This window comes from Macaca fascicularis, chromosome 14, assembly GCF_037993035.2.
Source record: "Macaca fascicularis isolate 582-1 chromosome 14, T2T-MFA8v1.1".
Lineage (NCBI taxonomy): Eukaryota > Metazoa > Chordata > Mammalia > Primates > Cercopithecidae > Macaca > Macaca fascicularis.
The window spans coordinates 68267026-68286732 of record NC_088388.1 but is presented as its reverse complement, the minus strand read 5'-3'; the positions used below and the strand labels follow the sequence as shown (position 1 = coordinate 68286732).

The following is a 19707-nucleotide window of genomic DNA, read 5'->3' as shown; positions in this document are numbered from 1 at the left end:
GGGCTTTTTCCCCCTCGTTGCTCTCATTCTTCTCTTTGCTGCTGCCATGAGAAGAAGGACATGTTTGCTTCCCCTTCCACCATGATTGTAAGTTTCCTGAGGCCTCCCCAGCCATGCTGAACTGTGAGCCAATTAAACCTTTTTCCTTTATAAATTACCCAATCTGGGGTATGTCTCTATTAGCAGCATGAGAATGAACTAATACAGATCTTTATTTTTTCTTTGCTAATCTAGCTAGTGGTCCATCAATCTTATTCAGCCTTTCAGAGAATCAACTTTTGGTTTTGTTTATTCCTTTTATGAATTTTTCTGTCTCGCTTTCACTCAGTTTTGCTTTGCAAATGTATTTCTTTACTTTTGGTAACTTCAGGGGATTAATTTGTTTTTATTTTTATAGCTCCTCTTGGTTTTGGCTTGTTAATTTGAAATCTAAATATGTGAGGTAGGCATTTAGCACCATAAACTTTTAACACTGCTTTTGCTGTATCACAGATTTTTGTATGTTTTGTCTCTGTTTTCACTTACTTCACAGATTTTTAAAATTTCTACCTAAATTTTACTCTTTACTCAGAAGCCATTCAGGAACAAGTTGTTTAATTTCAACTTAATTATGTGGTTTTGAAAAATCTTCCTGGTATTTATTTCTATTTTTATCCACTGTGATCCAAGTGTATGGTTAATATAATTTTGATTTTTTTGAATTTATTCAGACTTGATTTATGGCCCAGCATGTGGCTGATCTTGTGGTATATTCCTTGTGCAGATCAGAAGAACGCATATTCTGTGGTTATTGGGCGGACCAATCTGTAGATGTGTATTAGATCCAATTGGTTAAGTGTCAAATTTAAGTCCAGAATTCTTTTGTTAGTTTTCTGTCCTGATGATCTAACACTGCCAATGAGGTATTGAAGTCCCCCACTATATTATTATGTGGCTGAGAAGTAGGCCCTAATCCAATAGTAGGGAGCTTCAACACCCCACTTTCAGCATTGGACAGATTAGGCACAATATCAATAACAAAACATAGAACTTAAACTGCAATATCAACCAAGTGTAACTAACAAACATTTGAAGAATATTTTGTCCAATAACTTCAACTGTTCATTCTTTTTATCAGGACATGGAACACATGTTTTAGGATATACCATATTGTAGGGCACAAAACATGTTAAAATTTTTAAAAATTCAAAATCATATCAAGCATCTTTTCATACTACAATGGAATAAAGGTAGACGTAAATAACAAGAGGAAAATCAGAAACTGTACATACACATAGAAATAAACAATGTACTCTTGAATGACCAGTTAATTTCTTTATTGAAAATGAAACAAAACTAGAAGAAAAATATACTAAAACCCATGGGATATAACAACAGCTGTACTGAGAAGAAAGTTTATAGCAATAAATACTTACCATTAGAAAAGTAGAAAGATTTTAAATAAACAACTAATAATGCACCTCAAGAAAGGAGGAAAGCAAGAACAAACAAAATCCAAAATTAGTAGAAATAAGAAGTAATGAAGAGCAGAGCAAAAATAAACAAAATAGAGAATAAAAATACAGTACTAAAGATCAACCAAATGAAATGTTGGTGTTTTGAAAAAATAAAATTGACAAACCATTAGCTAGACACAGAAAAAGAGAGAAGATGAAATTAATAAAATTAGAAACAAAAAAGTAGACATTGCAACGGATATCACAGACATACAAAAGATTATTAGAGACTACTATAAACAACTCTAAACCAACAAATTGGAAAACCTAGGGAAAACAGATAAATTCTTTGGCATATATAACTTACCAAAAGTGAACTGGGAAGAAATAGAAAACCTGAATAGATCAGTAACAGGAAATGAGATTTAAAAAAATTTTTTTTTGTTATTATACTTTAAGTTTTAGGGTACACGTGCACAATGTGCAGGTTTGTTACATATGTATACATGTGCCATGTTGGTGTGCTGCACCCATCAACTCGTCATTTACATTAGATATATCTCCTAATGCTATCCTTCTCCCCTCCCCCGACCTCATGACAGGCCCCAATAACAGGGAATAAGATTTACTCAGTAATACAAGTCTCCCAATGAAGGAAAGCCCAAGACAAGATGACATCATTATTAAATTCTACAAAACGTTCAAAGAAGAACTGACACCAATTCTTCTCATACAATTTCAAAAATTTGAAAAGGAGAGACTTCTTCCTAACTCATTCTACCAAGCCAGCATTACCATGATAGCAAAATCAGATTAGCACACAACTAAATAAACAAGCAAAAACCAACAGGCCAGAATCCTGATGAACATAGATAGAAAAACTCCCAAGAAAGTACTAGAAAATTGAGTACAGCAGTACATCAAATAGATTGAACAACATGATAAAGTGGTATTTACTTCAGAGATGCAAAGATAGTTCAACATATCAATAAATACAAGAAATCAATAAACATAATCTATCACATCAATAGAATAAAAAACATAGAATTATCTCAATAGAGAAAGAAAAGCATTTCATAAAATTTAATATCTTCCCATGATAAGAACTCTCAACATATGTATACCAGAAATGTACCTCTATGCAATAAGGGCCATATATGACAGTCCTACAGATAACACCATACTTGATGTGGAAAAGCTGAAAGTTCTTCCTCTATGAAATGTAACAAGACAAATATGCTCACTTCCACCTCTCCTATTCAACATAGTGCTGAAAGTTCTAGCTGGAGAAATCAGGCAAGAAAAAAAAACAAAGGGCATCCATAATGGAAAAGAGAAAATCAAATTTTCCCTCTTTGCAGATGGCATGATCTCATATAGAAAAACTTAAAAACTCCACTGAAAAACTCCTAGAACTGACAAATTCAGTAAAGTTGCAGGGTATAAAATCAACATAAAACAATCAGTAATGTTTTTATAAATCAATAGTGCACAAACTAAAAAAAAAATCAAGACAGCAATCTCATATAGAGTAGCTACAAAAAAACAACTTTTTTGATCTTTTAATAATACCCATTCCGGCTGCTGTTAGAGAATATCTCATTGTGATTTTGATTTGCATTTCTCTAATGATTAATAATATTGAACATTTTTATATGCTTGCTGGCCACATGTATGTCTTCTTTTGAAAAATGACTGTTCATGGTTCTTGCCCTACTTTTTAATGGGGTTGTTTGGTTTTTACTTGTTAATTTAAGTTTCTTAGAGATTCTAGATATTAGACCTTTGTCAGATAGAGATGCTGGAGAGGTTGTAGAGAAAAAGAAATGCTCATATGCTGCCGGTGGGAATGTAAATTAGTTCAGCCATTGTGGAAAGCACTGTGGCAATTTCTCAAAAAACTTGAAAAAGAAGTACCATTCGACCTAGCAATCACATTACTAGGTACATACCCAAAGGAATATAAATTGTTCTACCTTAAAGACACACACACACGTACGTTCTTCACAGCACTTCTTACAATAGCAAAGTCCTGGAGTCAACCTACATGGCCATCAATGGTAGACTGGATAAATGTGCTAAACATACACCATGGAATACTATACACTCATAAAAAAATGAAATCATATCCTTTGCAGCAACATGGATGCAGCTGGAGGCCATAATCCTAAGCAAACTAACACAGAAACAGAAAAATAAATACTGCATATTCTCATTTATAAGTGGGTGCTGAACATTGAGTACATGTGGACACAAATAAGGGAACAACAGATACTGGGGCCTACTTGAGGGTGGAGGATTGGAGGAGGGAGAGGATACAAAAGCTACCCATCAGGTACTATGCTTATTACCTGGGTGGCAAAATAGTCAGCACACCAAATCCCTGTGACATGCCATTTACCTGTATAAGAAACCAGCATGTGTATCCCTGCACGTAAAATAAAAGTTAAAAAGTTTTTTTTTTTTCTTAAAGAAAAAGGAAGAGAGAAAGAGCAGAGAAAATGCTTTGAAATATTTGGAATTTGGCTAACTACACTTGTGAGTTCTAAAAGGGCAAACTGAAGAGGTTTGATTTGAGAGATGAAAGAGATTGGGAAAGGAAGCAAGATAGACATTGTATTACAGAATATGTGGAAAGTTCTCTTGAGTTTTAGTTTCATTAAAAAAAGTGGAGAATTGAAACCATTAGCTAAATGATTCTGCTAAAAATTTCAGATTATTATATTAATTTTACTGTTTAGCTTGTATTGTGCAGTTATAATTTCATATGTTATCAAAGATGAAACATACAATAATAAAGAGAAGAGATAAAAACTGAAAAAATAATAAAATAACTAGGATTAAATTTAACCAAGCAGGTGAAAACTTCTACAATGAAAACTGCAACACATGGATAAAATAAATTAAAATGGGAAAAACGGGAAAGGTATCTCATGTTCATGGATTGAAAAAATTACTATAATAAGTAGTATAGCATAGTTATACTATCCAATGTAATTGGCAGACTCAGTGCAATCACTGTCAAATACCAAAGGCATTCTTCCCATAAATAGAAAAAACAATCCTAAAATTTGTATGGAACAAAAGGCCGTGAATAATCAAAGCAATCCTAAGAGGGTGAAAGAAGCTAGAAGTATCATACTACCTGACTTCAAAATACAAGTCTAGATTAACCAAAATATCATGGCAGTGGTATTAAAACAGACACATGGACCAATGGAACTGCATAGAGAACTCAATAATAAATTCCCAAACTTACAGCCAAGTGATTTTCAACTAAGGCACCAAGAATACACATTGGGAAAAGGAAATTCTCTTCAATTAATGGTGCTGAATAAACTGGATATTCATATGCTGAAGAAAGAAACTAGACCCTATCTGTCATCGTATATTAAAATCAACTCAAAGTGAATTAAAGACTCAAATGTAACACTAAAATCTATAAAAATACTAGAACAATATGTAAGGAAAAAGCTTCATGACATTGGAATGGGTGAAGATTTTATGGGAAAGACTTTAAAGCGCAGGTAATGAAAACAAAAATAGGCAAATGAGATTATATCAAGTGAAAGAGCTTCTGCACAACAAAGGAACTAACAGAATGAAGAGACAACTTGTAGAATGGGAGGAGGTATTTGCAAACTATCGATCCCACGAGAGATTAATATTAAGAAAGTACAGGGAACTCAACAGCAAAAAACAAATAATTTGATTAAAAATAAGCAAAGGATCTGAGCAGACTTTTTTTTTTTTTTAAAGAAGACATACAAATAGCCAAGTATGGGAAAAAAAATGTTCAACATCGCTAATCATCAGGGAAATGCAAGTCAAAACCACAAAGAGAGATAATCTCATTCCAGTTAGAATGACTACTATTAAAAAGGCAAAAAGCAACAAGTGCAGGCAAGGATTTGGAGGAAAGAGAACTCTTTAATTGTTTTTTTTTTTAAATTTTACTTTAAGTTCTGGAATACATGTGCAGAATGTGCAGGTTTGTTACGTAGGTATAAATGTGCCATGGTAGTTTGCTGCACCTATCAACCCATCGTCTAGGTTTTAAGGCCCACATGGATTATGTTATTTGTCCTAATGCTCTCCCTCCCCTTGACTCCCATCCCCCGGCAGGCCCTGGTGTGTGATGTTCCCCTCCCTGTGTCCGTGTCCATCTCATTGTTCAGCTCCCACTTATGAGTGAGAACATGTGGTGTTTGGTTTTCTGTTCCTGTGTTAGTTTGCTGAGAATGATGGTTTCCAGTTTCATCCATGTCCCTGCAAAGGACATGAACTCATCCTTTTTAATGGCTGCATAGTATTCCATGGTGTATATGTGCCACATTTTCTTTATCCAGTCTATCATTCATGGGCATTTGGGTTGGTTCCAAGTCTTTGCTATTGTAAATAGTGCTACAATAAACATACATATGCATGTGTCTTTACAGTAGAATGATTTATAATCCTTTGGGTATATACCCATTAATGGGATTGCTGGGTCAAATGGTTATTTCTGGTTCTAGATCCTTGAAGAATTGCCACACTGTCTTCCACAATGGTTGAACTAATTTACACTCCCACCAACAGTATAAAAGCATTCCTATTTCGGAGGAAAGAGAACTCTTACATGCCATTGGTGGGAATGTAAATACGTAGAGGCATTATGGAAAACAGTAAGACATTTTCTCAAAAAACTAAAAACTAGAAGTACCAGATATGACCTAGCAATTATAGTGCTGAGTATCGAAAAGAAAAAAATCAGTATGTCAAAAACATTAATACATCTGAACTCCCATGTTTTTTGCAGAATTATTCACAATAGCTAAAATATGGAATCAACCTAAGTGTCTATCAACAGATGAATGGATAAAGAAAAGATGGTATATAGACAAAATGAAATACTGTTTAGCCGTAAAAGTAAATGAAATTCTGTCATTCATGGCAACATAGATGAGGTTGGAGGACATTATCTTAAGTGAGATAAACCAGGCACAGAAAGATAAAAATCACGTTTTCATTCGTATTTTGCAGCTAGAAAGGTTGCTCTCAAGCAGAGTAGAAAGATGACTATAAGGGGCTACGAATAATCAGTGGAGCATGAGATAGGAATATGTTGGTTAACAGATACAAACTTACAATTTGATAGAAGAAATACATTCTATTGTTCTATAGCACTGTAGGGTGACTATAGTTAACTCTAATTTATTGTATATTTTCAAATAGCTAGAAGAGATTTTTGAATGTTCTCAATGCAAAGACATAATAAATGATTGAGGTGATGGATATAATAATTACCTTAATTTGATTAATATACATTGTATACATGCATTGAAATGTTACTTTCTACTGCATAAATATGTACAGTCATTATACATCAATTAAATATAAAATAAAAATTAAAAATATGGAGGTATTTAAATATCATTTTTAACTCAATTTGGTATTTATGTAAGGTTTTAATGATAACTAAAATATGTAAATTATTATTTAATTTGTTACATGAAGACCCTATCATTTGAAATAGTGTAAGACTTTGGCAAGTAAGATCCTTTAAAAAGATATCAGTTATTAGAATTTTATGGAATTAAACATCACTTTATATTTTTATAATATTTAAAATAAAATATTGATATATTAAAAAATGTAGGACATTTAGAAAGTTTAAATTATGAGAACTTAACTCAGTTTTGTATAAACTAGTATATTGTGTTATTATCATGGCTTGGTAAAATCAAAGAGAAAATGTAGAGTTGAGGTTTTTAAACAATTAATAATTTAATGTATCCCCAATTTATCTAGTCAACAGAAATATTGACCAACTTTTTTAAAAACAAAATTCATAAACCACTATGTTTATGAAACAATGTTAAGACCTCTTTAACTCATGTAGAAAATCTGCATCTTGCTGAAGAAAAGGCCTTTGACAAAATTCAACAGCCCTTCATGCTAAAAACTCTCAATAAATTCGGTATTGATGGAACATATCTCAAAATAATAAGAGCTATTTATGACAAACCTACAGTCAATATTATACTGAATGGGCAAAAACTGGAAGCATTCCTTTTGAAAACTGGCACAAGACAAGGATGCCCTCTCTCACCACTCCTATTCACATAGTGTTGGAAGTTCTGGTCAGGGCAATCGGGCAGGAGAAAGAAAGAAAAGGTATTCAGTCAGGAAAAGGGGAAGTCAAATTGTCTGTGTTTGCAGATGACATGATTGTACATTTAGAAAACCCCATTGTCTCAGCCCCAAATCTCCTTAAGTTGATAAACAATTTCAGCAAATTCTCATGATACAAAATCAATGTGCAAAAATCACAAGCATTTCTATATACCAATAACAGACAAACAGAGAGCCAAATCATGAGTGAACTTCCATTCACAATTGCTACTAAGAGAATAATATACCTAGGAATACAACATACAAGGGATGTGAAGGACCTCGTCAAGGAGAACTACAAACGACTGCTCAATGAAATAAAAGAGGATACAAACAAAGGGAAGAACATTCCACGCTCATGGATAGAAAGAATCAATATCATGAAAATTGCCATACTGCCCAAGGTAATTTATAGATTCAATGCCATCCCCATCAAGCTACCAATGACTTTCTTCACAGAATTGGAAAAAACTATTTTAAAGTTCATATGGAAACATAAAAGAGTCTGTATAGCCAAGACAATTTTAACTAAAAAGAGCAAAGCTGGAGGCATCACACTACCTGACTTCAAACTATACTATAAAGCTACAGTAACCAAAACAGCATGGTACTGGTACCAAAACAGAGATATAAACCAATGGAACAGAACAGAGGCCTCAGAAATAACACCACACCACCTCAGAATAACGTCTACAAGCATCTGATCTTTGACAATCCTGACAGAAACAGGCAATGGGGAAAGGATTCCCTATTTCATAAATGGTGCTGAACACTAGTTAGCCATATGTAGAAAACTGAAACTGGATCCCTTCCTTACACCTTATACAAAAATTAACTCAAGATGGATTAAAGACTTAAATGTAAGACCTACAACCATAAAAACCCTAGAAGAAAACCTAGGCAATATCATTCAGGACATAGGCATGGGCAAAGACTTCATGACTAAAACACCAAAAGCAATGGCAACAAAAGCCAAAATAGACAAATGGGATCTAATTAAACTGAAAAGCTTCTGCACATTAAAAGAAACTATCATCAGAGTGAACAGGCAACCTACAGAATGGGAGAAAATTTTTGCAATCTATCCATCTGACAAAGGGCTAATATCCAGAATCTACAAAGAACTTAAACGAATTTACAAGAAAGAGACAACCCCATCAAAAAGTGGGCAAAAGATGTGAACAGACACTTCTCAAAAGAAGACATTCATGCAGTCCACAGACATATGAAAAAATGCTCATCATCACTGGTCATTAGAGAAATGCAAATCAAAACCACAATGAGATACCATCTCACAGCAGTTAGAATGGTGATCATTAAAAAGTCAGGAAACAATAGATGCTGAAGAGGATTTGGAGAAATAGGAACGCTTTTGCACTGTTGGCAGGAGCGTAAATTAGTTCAACAGTTGTGGAAGACAGTGTGGTGATTCCTGAAGGATCTAGAACTAGAAATACCATTTGACCCAGCCATCCTATTACTGGGTATACACTCAAAGGATTATAAATCATGCTGCTATAAAGACACATGCACACGTATGTTTATTGCGGCACTATTCACAATAGCAAAGATTTGAAACCAACCCAAATGTCCATCAATAGTAGACTGAATTAAGAAAATATGGCACACATACCCCAGGGAATACTATGCAGCCATAAAAAAGGATGAGTTCATGTCCTTTGCAGGGACATGGATGAAGCTGGAAACCGTCATTCTCAGAAAACTATCACAAGGTCAGAAAATCAAACACCACATGTTCTCACTCATAAGTGGGAGTTGAACAATGATAACACATGGACACAGGGCAGGGAATATCACACACTGGGGCCTGTCAGGGGGTGGGTGGCTGAGGGAGGGATAGCATTAGGAGAAATAACTAATGCGAATGAGTTGATGGGTGCAACATACCAACATGGCACATGTATACATACGTTATAAACTTGCACGTTGTGCACATGTAACATAGAACTTAAAGTATAATAATAAAATTACCTACTGTGTACTATGCTTACTACCTGGATGATGGTATCCATATTCCAAACTTCAACAACATGAAATATACCCATGTAATAAACTTGCTCATAAACTCCCTGTATCTAAACTAAGAGTTGAAATTATTTTAAAAAATAAAATATAAATAAGAAGTGGGCAAATAACCTGAATAGACATCTGTCAAAAGCAGAAATACAAATGGCCAATAGGTACATAAAAAAGTTCAATATCACCAGTCATTCAGAAAATGTAACTGAAAACCACAATGAGATATCATCTTACCTCAGTTAGAAGGCTGTTATCAGAAAGACAAAACAATAACAGTTGCTGCTAAAGATGTGGAGAAAAGGGAGCTCTTATATACTGTTGATGAGAATGTAAATTTAGCCATTATGAAAAACAGTATGAACATTTCTTTAAAAACTTATAATAGAAATACTGTACAATCCAGAAATCCCAGTACTGGGTATTAATCCGAAGGAAAAAATAATTAGTGTATCAAAGGGATACCTGCACCACATGTTTATTGCAACATTATTTATAATAGCAAAGACATGGCATCAATCTAAGTGTATCAACAGATGAATGAACAAAGCAAGTGTGGTATGGTGGTATGTGCACAAAATGGAATACTATTCAGCCATAAAAATGAGTGAAATCATGTCATTTGCAGTGACAAGAATGGAACACTGTGTTAAGTGAAATAAAGCCAGTCAGAAAAACAAATATTGCATCTTCTCACTTACATGTGGGAGCTAAAAGTATATGTGGGAATTAATAGAGGTCGGGAGTAGAAGAATAGTTACCAGAGGCTGGGAACGGTGTGTGTGGGGTCAGGGGAATGACAGAGGTTGGTTAATGTTACAAACATACATTTAGATAGAAAGAATAAAATCTCACATTTGATAGCAGAATAAACTGATTATATTTAAGAACAATGTATTGTATATTTCAAAACAGCTAGAAGAGGTAACTTAAAATGTTCTCAACATGCAGAAATGATAAATATACAAGGTGTTTGATATCTTAACCACTGAGAATTGATCATTACACATTGTATACATTTAAAAAAGTATCACATGTACCCCATAAATATGTGCAAAAATTATGTAAAATGAAAAAACAGTAACAACAAAACAAAAGCTGAGAAAGAATTTTTACAGAATTCTTATTTGAATTTTAATTGTGCTTATGTTGAATTACTTTTGGAAAGGTCAGGGAAACAGGTGATTCTAGTTTAGGAGTATTGGAATGACTATATATCTTTATCTAGATATTCAGTACTATGTATCCAATTTGCTTTAGAAGATTTTAAAAACTAAATGATATCTGTGGGAGTTAATAAAAAGATGATTACATAAATATATCTTGTCCCTCATGATCCTCTTACAACTTTATCTTTTCACTCTACTGAGAGGTTCAGGCTATGTCCTCCTGCCTTAAATATGGGCTGGCCTTAGTGATTAAATTCTAGTAAATAAAATGTGGTGGAAGTGACACTAAGTGATTCTGAAGCCAGGTAACAGAAGAAAATACTGTCTGGTTTTTCTCCTCTCCTTCCCTCTCCCTTTTTTTCCCCTTCCTTTCTTTCCCCTCACTCCTCCTCCTCTGCCTCTTTCACCTCCCTCTTCCTTCTTTGCCTCTTCTTCCTTCTTCTCTTCCTTCTCCCTCCTCCTGCTCTCCCTCCCTCCTCCTCCGCTGCTGCTGCTTCTTTTCTCCTCCTCTTCCCCCCTCCTCCTCCTCCTCCCTTCTCTTCTCCCTCGTCCCTCCTCCCTCCTCTTCCTTCCTTCCTTCCTCCTCCTCCTTTCTTCCTCTTCTTCTCCTCCTCCTCCTCTTCCTCCTTTTTCCTCCTTCTTCTCCTTTTCCTTATTCTTCTTTCTCAGTAGCCTTTAATTCACATGTAAAACATCTAGCTTCCCTGAAGCTGCCATAATGTTATACTCAGAGGGAGAGAGATGAATGAGGATTCCCAGGTACACCAGGCTTTAGCTATTTGAATCTTTCCAGCCCAGGCACTAGACTCTGTAATGAGTCAACCTTCAGATAACTCAAGCCCTCAGCCTTTGAACTGCCCTGGCTGACACCAAATAGATCCAACCTTGAAGCTGTCCTAGTCAGCAACTTAGGAAAAAAAAATCTCAGCAATTTTAGACTGCTGGGTTCGGACTAAATTTCAATTTATGAACAAAATAAATATTGTTTTATGCTGCTAAGCTTTGGAATGGTTTATTATGCAACAATAAATAATTAAACCAATGTTTAGCACAGTTTTCCTTATGACCAATAATTATGTAGTGAAACGAAGAAAATATTTTTCAATTCAGTGATTATAGTTACCTGGAGTTAACCAAATGGCAAGTTCTGAGGAAACAACATCCCTCACAAGAGTACCTTTACTTCACATACCACCTGCAAATTTGGGGGCTTCCTACACCACCATTACTTCAGATCAACTGACTACAAATTTTGGGGCCATCATGGCCATCTTCAGATTCAATAACTTGCTAGAACAATTTCACAAATCTCAGGAAAGTGATGTAATTGCAGTATTACAGTAAAAAGTTTCAAATTAAATTCGTCAAAGAAAAGAGAAGCATAGAGTAGAATCCAGAAGGAGTTCAAATGTGGAGCTTCCAGTTATCCTTTCCCTGTGGAGTCATAGATGAGCGCTGTATTAGTTTGTTTTCACACTGTTGATAAAGACATACCCAAGACTGGGTAATTTATAAAGAAAAAGAGGTTTAATGCACTCACAGTTCCACGTGGTTGGGGAGGCCTCACAATCATGGTGGAAGGTAAAAGGCATGTCTCACATGGCAGCAGACAAGAGAAGTTGTGCAGGGAAACTCCCCTTCATAAAACCATCAGATCTCATGAGACTTAGTCACCATCACAAGAATAGCATGGGAAAAGCCCACCCCCATGATCTGATTACCCCCTACCAGGTTCCTCTCACAACACATGGGAATTGTGGGAGCTACAATTCAAGATAAGATTTGGGTGAGGACATGGCCAAACCATATCAAGTGCCATCTGTTCCTCTTGGTCATGATGTGTTGCTATACGCACATAATATTGGTAACCAGAAATTCTCACTTGAGCCTTTGGTGTCCAGAGACTTTACAGAGGCTCGATCCCATACAGCTAACATGACTGACTTTTAATCTCTGGTACCTCCAGAAGGTTGGGCTAACATTTATAGTCTACAGTTCCTTTTCAGGTTGGAACTAATATGACAGGGCCCAAAAGACCACATCACATTGCTAGACTGTCTGGTGGTCAAAGCCCCAGGCAAAAGCGAAGTCGTTTTTGTCAGGCAGAACGACAGGCCAGGGGGCTTGGAGATCACCTCCCAGTAGCAGAAGGCAAGGGTCAAATGTTTCTTTTGGGAAACTTAATTTTTCAGTACATAATAACAATTCTAAAATGATTTGTTTGGTCATTTACATTGTTTCAACTTTTTTTGTAGTAAAGAGGGAAAGAAATAATTTTCTTTAAGACATGGACAGACATTGTATACCTTCTCCTACCACTGCTATTCAATAAGATTTTGAAAGTTTAAAGTGACATAATAACACATTAAAAAGGACTGGGATTTTAAGAGTCACAAAGGAAAAAGAAAGTTTCATTGCTAATGAATGACATGAATTTTCTACAGGGAAAACCCATGACACTCTAAAGATAGATTTTTGTAACTAATTATCTTTTAAGAAATTTGCTGAGTTTGAGGTAAATCATTAATAAACACAATTAATTATACTGTTATATAAAGTAGCCATTGGAAATATATATTTTAAAAGTTATAACTGATTATAGTGACAAAATATATAAGGTACTTACAATGAACAGAAACAAAATGTACATGGAACCTATGCCAAAACAGGAAAGCAATTGAAATATATTTGCTAAAGATCTATTAAATAAATGAAAATATATATTAAATATGTATTTAATATGTATTGCAAATTCGAATCAACTACTTTTGAGATTGAATTATTAATATTTAGGAAAGTTAGACATATGCATGATCTTCAACCCAGGAATTTCACCCCTAAATGTATGCTCTAGAGACATGCCTCAGAAGTAAGGAAGAATTTAATAACATTACAATAATTGTAAATAACCTAAAAATTCTTCAAAAGGAATGAATAAACTAAATATAATATCTTCATTTAAATAAATGAATGAATTAAACATAGTGCCTTAACTCAATAAAATATGGTATCTCGCATATAGTAGTAATAAATACACTGTATAGAAGCAATAAGTACTTACCCAGAACTACATCAACATGCATCAACATGAATGTATCTCACATAATGTTGAACAAAACTTAACATGCAGAAAAATGACATGACATAACATCATTTAAATACAGAAATTATTCTCTAAATCACTATGCATTATTTTAGGATTTATATATGTAGTAAAAGTAAAACTAAGTACAAAATGTTATGGGAATGATGATGCAATTCATTTCTAAAGGATTAAGAAACCACATATGCCACCTGGATGAGCTGTACAGAAGGTTTTCCTGCTTTTCTTTTTGTAATATCATGTATCTTAATATATATTATGTATACCTGGATGTATGGTATATTATTAGTTATAACTTTTGTGTGTTCAAAATATGTTAGAATAGAGGTAAACTACATTTGGCATTGGTAGACAGGAAAATATCATAAGTGATGTAAGAAGGCTCCAAACAAAATGAATTATTGACATTCATTTGGACTTTCTCTGAATTTATACACTCATTTAAGGAGCAGATGTAGCTTTTGCCACTTAGTTATGTTTTTGATTTTTATATATAAAAGAAAAGAAAAATGAGTAAGAGCTCATGAAGTAGGATATACTTTTTGATTATTTTTACATGAATTTATATATCTGCTTATTTATTACATAGTCACTCATTTAACACTCTATGTGTACTATGCACCCAACATATTAGTGATAAGAATACAGGATTTGGGGATATGGTCTATTATCCCAGGTTGGTGTAATTATACAAATGGTGAGGTTAAAAATTTCTGATGGAGAAGTAAGAGCCCACTGGACAATAGCAAAGGGCCTCTGATAGAGCACTGGGGTGGGGGGGTATTTTGCAAGAAAAGTTTCTTTAACAAGTCGTATTCAGGGATTTGATAGGACCATTGATACGGAAGTGAGAGAACAATGCATTTGACTCTTTGGTTGCCACCTATTACTGTCTTTCATTAGGACCACTACAGGGCAGCAAGGAAAGAAATAACAGAGGACAGAATTTCTCAATGTGATTAGAGCCAAAGCTTTCTGCAGGAGACAGCTGCAGACTGTGGATATGTACCTCTAAGCAAGGGTACCTGTGTTTGTGTTTAGTAGATTTTTCTATTGTTGTATTAATTGTCCCAGGCCATTTAATTTGCCACTCACTTTTCACTGCCATTGCTTCCCTCTTACTGACATCTGGCTCTGAACGAAGTCTCTTCACAGAACTTATCTGTAGGCAGAACTTACACTACATCAGGATTTAGAATCTGGCTCTCTGACTTCCACTTTTATGTAGGCTTTGCAAGATTTTGTGACTGTTTATTTTGTGCATTTTGCAGTGGTCTTGGCAAAGTACTTTTTGACAGAAATTAATAACTTCCTCTGAAGCAAAGAAATCTAGCTGTCTCTGAATTCAGAAATTGGAGAGATGCTGAGGCTCAGAGGCCATGAGGATGGATTGCAATGGATTGCCAAAGATGCCCTGAGGAATGCCTAGGGCAAAATCTTAGGCCTGGGACAAAGGTTAGAGACCAAAAACCAGAAAAATGCCAGAGATAGATAGAATTTGAGGCTGCTAACACTATTTTGCCAGGATATCCATCAACAGAAGTTTTACCTCTGATGCCTTAATTGGCGTAATTACCCCAGCCACAGAATAAGCATCTCCTTGGCTCCCACACCTACACATGCTTGGGAATGAGGGCTGTTAGAATGCCCAAACTGCTAGTCCCCAGTCTAGTGCCAGATTCAATTTTGTTTTAAAAATAATTTTTATTGTGTATATTTAAGGTATACAACACAATATTATAACATATCTGTATCAGTAGTATATATATGTTCCACTATAGTGGAACAAATTAACATATTTATCATCTCTCATAGCTACCCATTTTTTCCCCATGTAGCAAAAGCAGCTACAATCTACTCATTCAACAAAAATCCTGAATACAGTATACTGTTATTAACTATAGTGCCCATGTTGTACATTAGGTGTTTTGATTTGTTCATTCTGCATGGTTGCTATTTTGTATCTTTTGACCAATATCTTTAGTTCCTCTCTGTGTCCCCAACCCTGGTAATCATTTTATTTGCTGCATGTTTGACCCCCCTTTTTTCCAAATTTCACATGTAAGTGAGATCATGTGGTATTTGTCCCTCTGTGACGAGCTTATTTAATTTATTTTCATCTCCTCCGGGTACATTTATGTTACATCAAATGCAGGATATCCTCTTTTTTTAAGCTTGAATAATATTCACATTGTACATATACTCCACAGTTTACTTATTTATCCATCCATCCATTGATTCAGTTTTAACTTCACCCTCTCTCTCTTCAAACTCCTCCAAGATTGGCAAAGACTGGAACATTTCCTGAATTCCTAAGATTAATTACCCTCATCTCTTGGGAGCTCAGGCAACCTCCAGGGTCAGTTTTACACATAATAATAGTTGTGCCTTGTGTGTTGGGACGTGGAAGATTGGGGTTGGCAGAAGTAAGCAAAGAGCTAATGCTGGACACCCTGAGGGCCTTTACTTAGGTTATTTAAAGGATCACACCATGGATTCTGGGTGCCCAGAAGTGAAGTGTGGAGAGATGCAGGGCCACAAGTGTGCTCTCCAAGAGTCATATGGGTGTTTAAGATATACCTTCATACACATGTACACACTCATACATACACATTCTCAGAAGGTGTCTGGAACCAGCTGCCTATCCTCTCACTACCTTCCTTTCAGGTAAGTGTTCTAGGTGAAGGTGGGCTTTATGTTCACATTCTGCTGAGCTTTAGCTGTCCAGCACCCGTTGCCTACTTCATTCCTCCTCATCATTGCACCATTCTCATCAATAAGGTTCCCACTTCCTCATATCCTGTATCTGCTGAAAATGTGTATTCCTTAATGTGTATTCCTTAATTTTTGGATGCAGAATTCTATTATAAGCTTTTAAATTATCTTAATTTTTAAAAATCTGTTTTGTTGAATACATTTCATCTTTTGGTTTCTGAGAGGGGTATATTGCATTTTGTCAGCTTCTCTTTGTATTCCTTGCATTTTTGCTGTACATACTTCAAGTTCTGTTCTTGAAGTTGATACATGTTTATTTCTTAATATATTAAAATTTATTTAATACAATATTTTATTAATGAATAATGAATCATTTTGTCCTTAATAAAAACATTTAGCATAAAATATATCCTGTTGGATATTATTACAGTTATACTTCATTATTGCTACTGTACTATTACAACTATACCCTATGATACATAACATCATGATTTCAGAATCATTTTTGTGTATAACATTTCAATCTTTGTTTTCCATGTTGAGACTCTTTTTTTAAATTGAAGCTCATATAGCCTCTTTATTGTTCTCCACAGGTACTTCAGCAGGGTGCCACCATGACTGCTTGCAATGCCTCACAGGGCCACCCTTCTTTCTTCATTCTCCAAGGCATTCTTGGCATGGAGGACAAACATAGATGGATATCTATCCCCTTCTCCTCCATGTATTTCATTACGGTGCTCGGGAACTGCACCATCCTCCTCACTGTCTCCACAGAGCGCTCCCTGCACAAACCCATGTTCTTGCTCCTTTGCCTATTGGCCCTCACAGACCTGGGCATGTCCACTACCACCATTCCCAAGGTGCTGTGCATTTTCTGGTTTCGCCAAAGTGAGATCAGCTATGAAGGATGCCTGGTTCAGCTGTTCTTCATCTACTCCATCTCTGCCATGCAGTCAGCTATCCTGATGACCATGGCCTTTGACTGCTATGTGGCCATCTGCAAGCCCTTGCACTATGCCACCATCCTTTCCAATAGTCGCATTGGACTCATTAGCTTAGTGAGTTTGGTGAGAGCTATTCTCTTTATTCTCCCCATGCCCATCCTCCTTCAGCAAATGCCCTATCATGCCAATCATGTCATCCCCACCACCTACTGTGAGCACATGGCTGTGGTGAAGATGGTTTGTGTAGATACTACAGTCAACAGGATATATGGCCTGGTGGTGGCCTTGTTGGTTGCGGGGCTAGATCTCTCAGCTATTGCTTCATCATATGTGCTAATCATCCAGGCTATAATGTGTCTCTCTTCTAAGGAAGCCCACCACAAAGCAGTCAACACCTGCACCACACACATCTGTGTCATGCTTATTTCTTATACTCCCTCACTTTTCTGTTTTCTCACTCACCGCTTTGGCCGAGGCATTCCAGCCCATGTCCACATCATTCTTGGCAGCCTGTACTTCCTTATACCTCCAATGCTCAATCCTATAATTTATGGAGTGAAAACTAAGGAGTTCCGGGACAAAGTGACCAAATATGGTTGCTGGAAAAGAGAACCCACAACCACTGCCCGTGGTCAGAAACTTGTCTGGTAATCCAGCAGCTGTGAGGATGAGGAAGGAACGTTAAGTAGATGCAATTCCTCGGGGAATCAGCTAGTGGTAGAAATATGTCATGTTGGCACATTTAGCTGCCAAGATGTTTATCCTTGGTCAGAGAAGCTAAGGGACAGGAGACCTTCTTGATCTCAGTAATTCCGAAGCAAGGAAATTATCCTCACTGTGAAATGAAAATAATGACATTTGCTTTCTGTACCTGATAGAGGGGTTGGACAAATTACACGTTATAATGTCTGTAAAAGCACTTTGAAGAACACATGCTGAACACATGTAAGATGAGGTAGAATGTTTCCATGTGGAGAGAACATATGAGCACCCAATAACTTGCCCAATATCCAATCAATGAGTTGTAGAATGCTACTTACTTTGCCAAGATAAGGCTAAGTTGTGTGTGTGTGTGTGTGTGTGTGTATTTTTGTGTTCAAGTGGAAGGTAAAATGGAGAAGATTGCTTAGGGGAGTCAAAAAGGACAATGGATGTTCAAAACTGAGTTTCGTCACTACGTTATACTTACTGCAGAAGCCTTACACTTGAGCAACGGAACTTACTGCTTCCTTTTAAGCCTAGGGAATATGTACAGAAAACATAATCTGAAATTCCCAGAGAAATTTCAAAGGAAAAGGAGAAAATGAGAAACTCTTACTCTTAAAAGGTGGATATGCATTCTAACAAATTGTATATTTATAACAATTCTTAGAGTCAACTGTTCTGCTTGTCTCAACTAATTCCAGCATATGACAAAAATCTTTAGCAAAGAGAAAATTCTGAGAATGTTCTGTGAAGGGTCACAGTTATAAAAGTCAATTTTATATTGGAAATCTTGGTTACAGAATTCTGCCAGGCCATTTCTCTGGAAATCCAGGAAGAAATCATGAACAAGCACTTGGGGTGGTGTGCAGAGTTCAGATCGTGTGCCAAGATATGTGAAGACATTAAGTTCAGGAGATATTGTTTATCACTTCTAGACATTGATTTGGAAATATAGTGGCAAATATTTTAAGACACGTGAAGTTTGTAGCCTGAAATAGTTTAGGGTTTTTCATCATATCGTATAGCTAACATGTAAAGGCAGAATTCAGTGAAAATGACACCTACTTTAAAAGCCACATGACCACTATTTAAATGAGACTCTTAAAATGGCAGGAAAAGAAACGAAACTTCTCCAAAGTGTTGTTCTAGTTATACTAATAGTTAAGGCTTGAAGTAAAAAAAAAATTAATAACATGGGCTGAGAAAGGTGGGATATCTCAGAGCTTGTAGCAAACAATTCAACCTTCAGGAGGAAAAAAAAAAAGAGAGAACTAATAAGAAGTGCCTTTTCTATAAATGAAAGACCAGAGATCAAGGAAAATTTGCACGAGCATTAATGGCTGAAGAACAGAGTACTGCTTGTCTGAAATAAGTACTAAGTACATATGTAACCCACCACAAACCTACAAAGAAAAAAACGTCATCAGCAAAATGTTGTGGTTAAC

The 19707-nt window shown here is 35.7% G+C and overlaps 1 protein-coding gene across 1 annotated transcript in view; it reads left to right on the top strand.

Annotated features, from left to right (window-relative positions):
* The window catches only part of LOC102133967 (olfactory receptor 52P1-like), a 28865-nt gene extending 9411 nt beyond the window's left edge, over positions 1-19454 (top strand). The window contains exon 2 of the mRNA XM_045371407.3: positions 17207-19454. Coding sequence (XP_045227342.2) covers positions 17207-18208 — 1002 coding nt within the window. The 3' untranslated portion in view covers positions 18209-19454. The remainder of the gene's footprint in view (positions 1-17206) is intronic.
* The last annotated feature ends 253 nt before the right edge of the window (positions 19455-19707 follow it).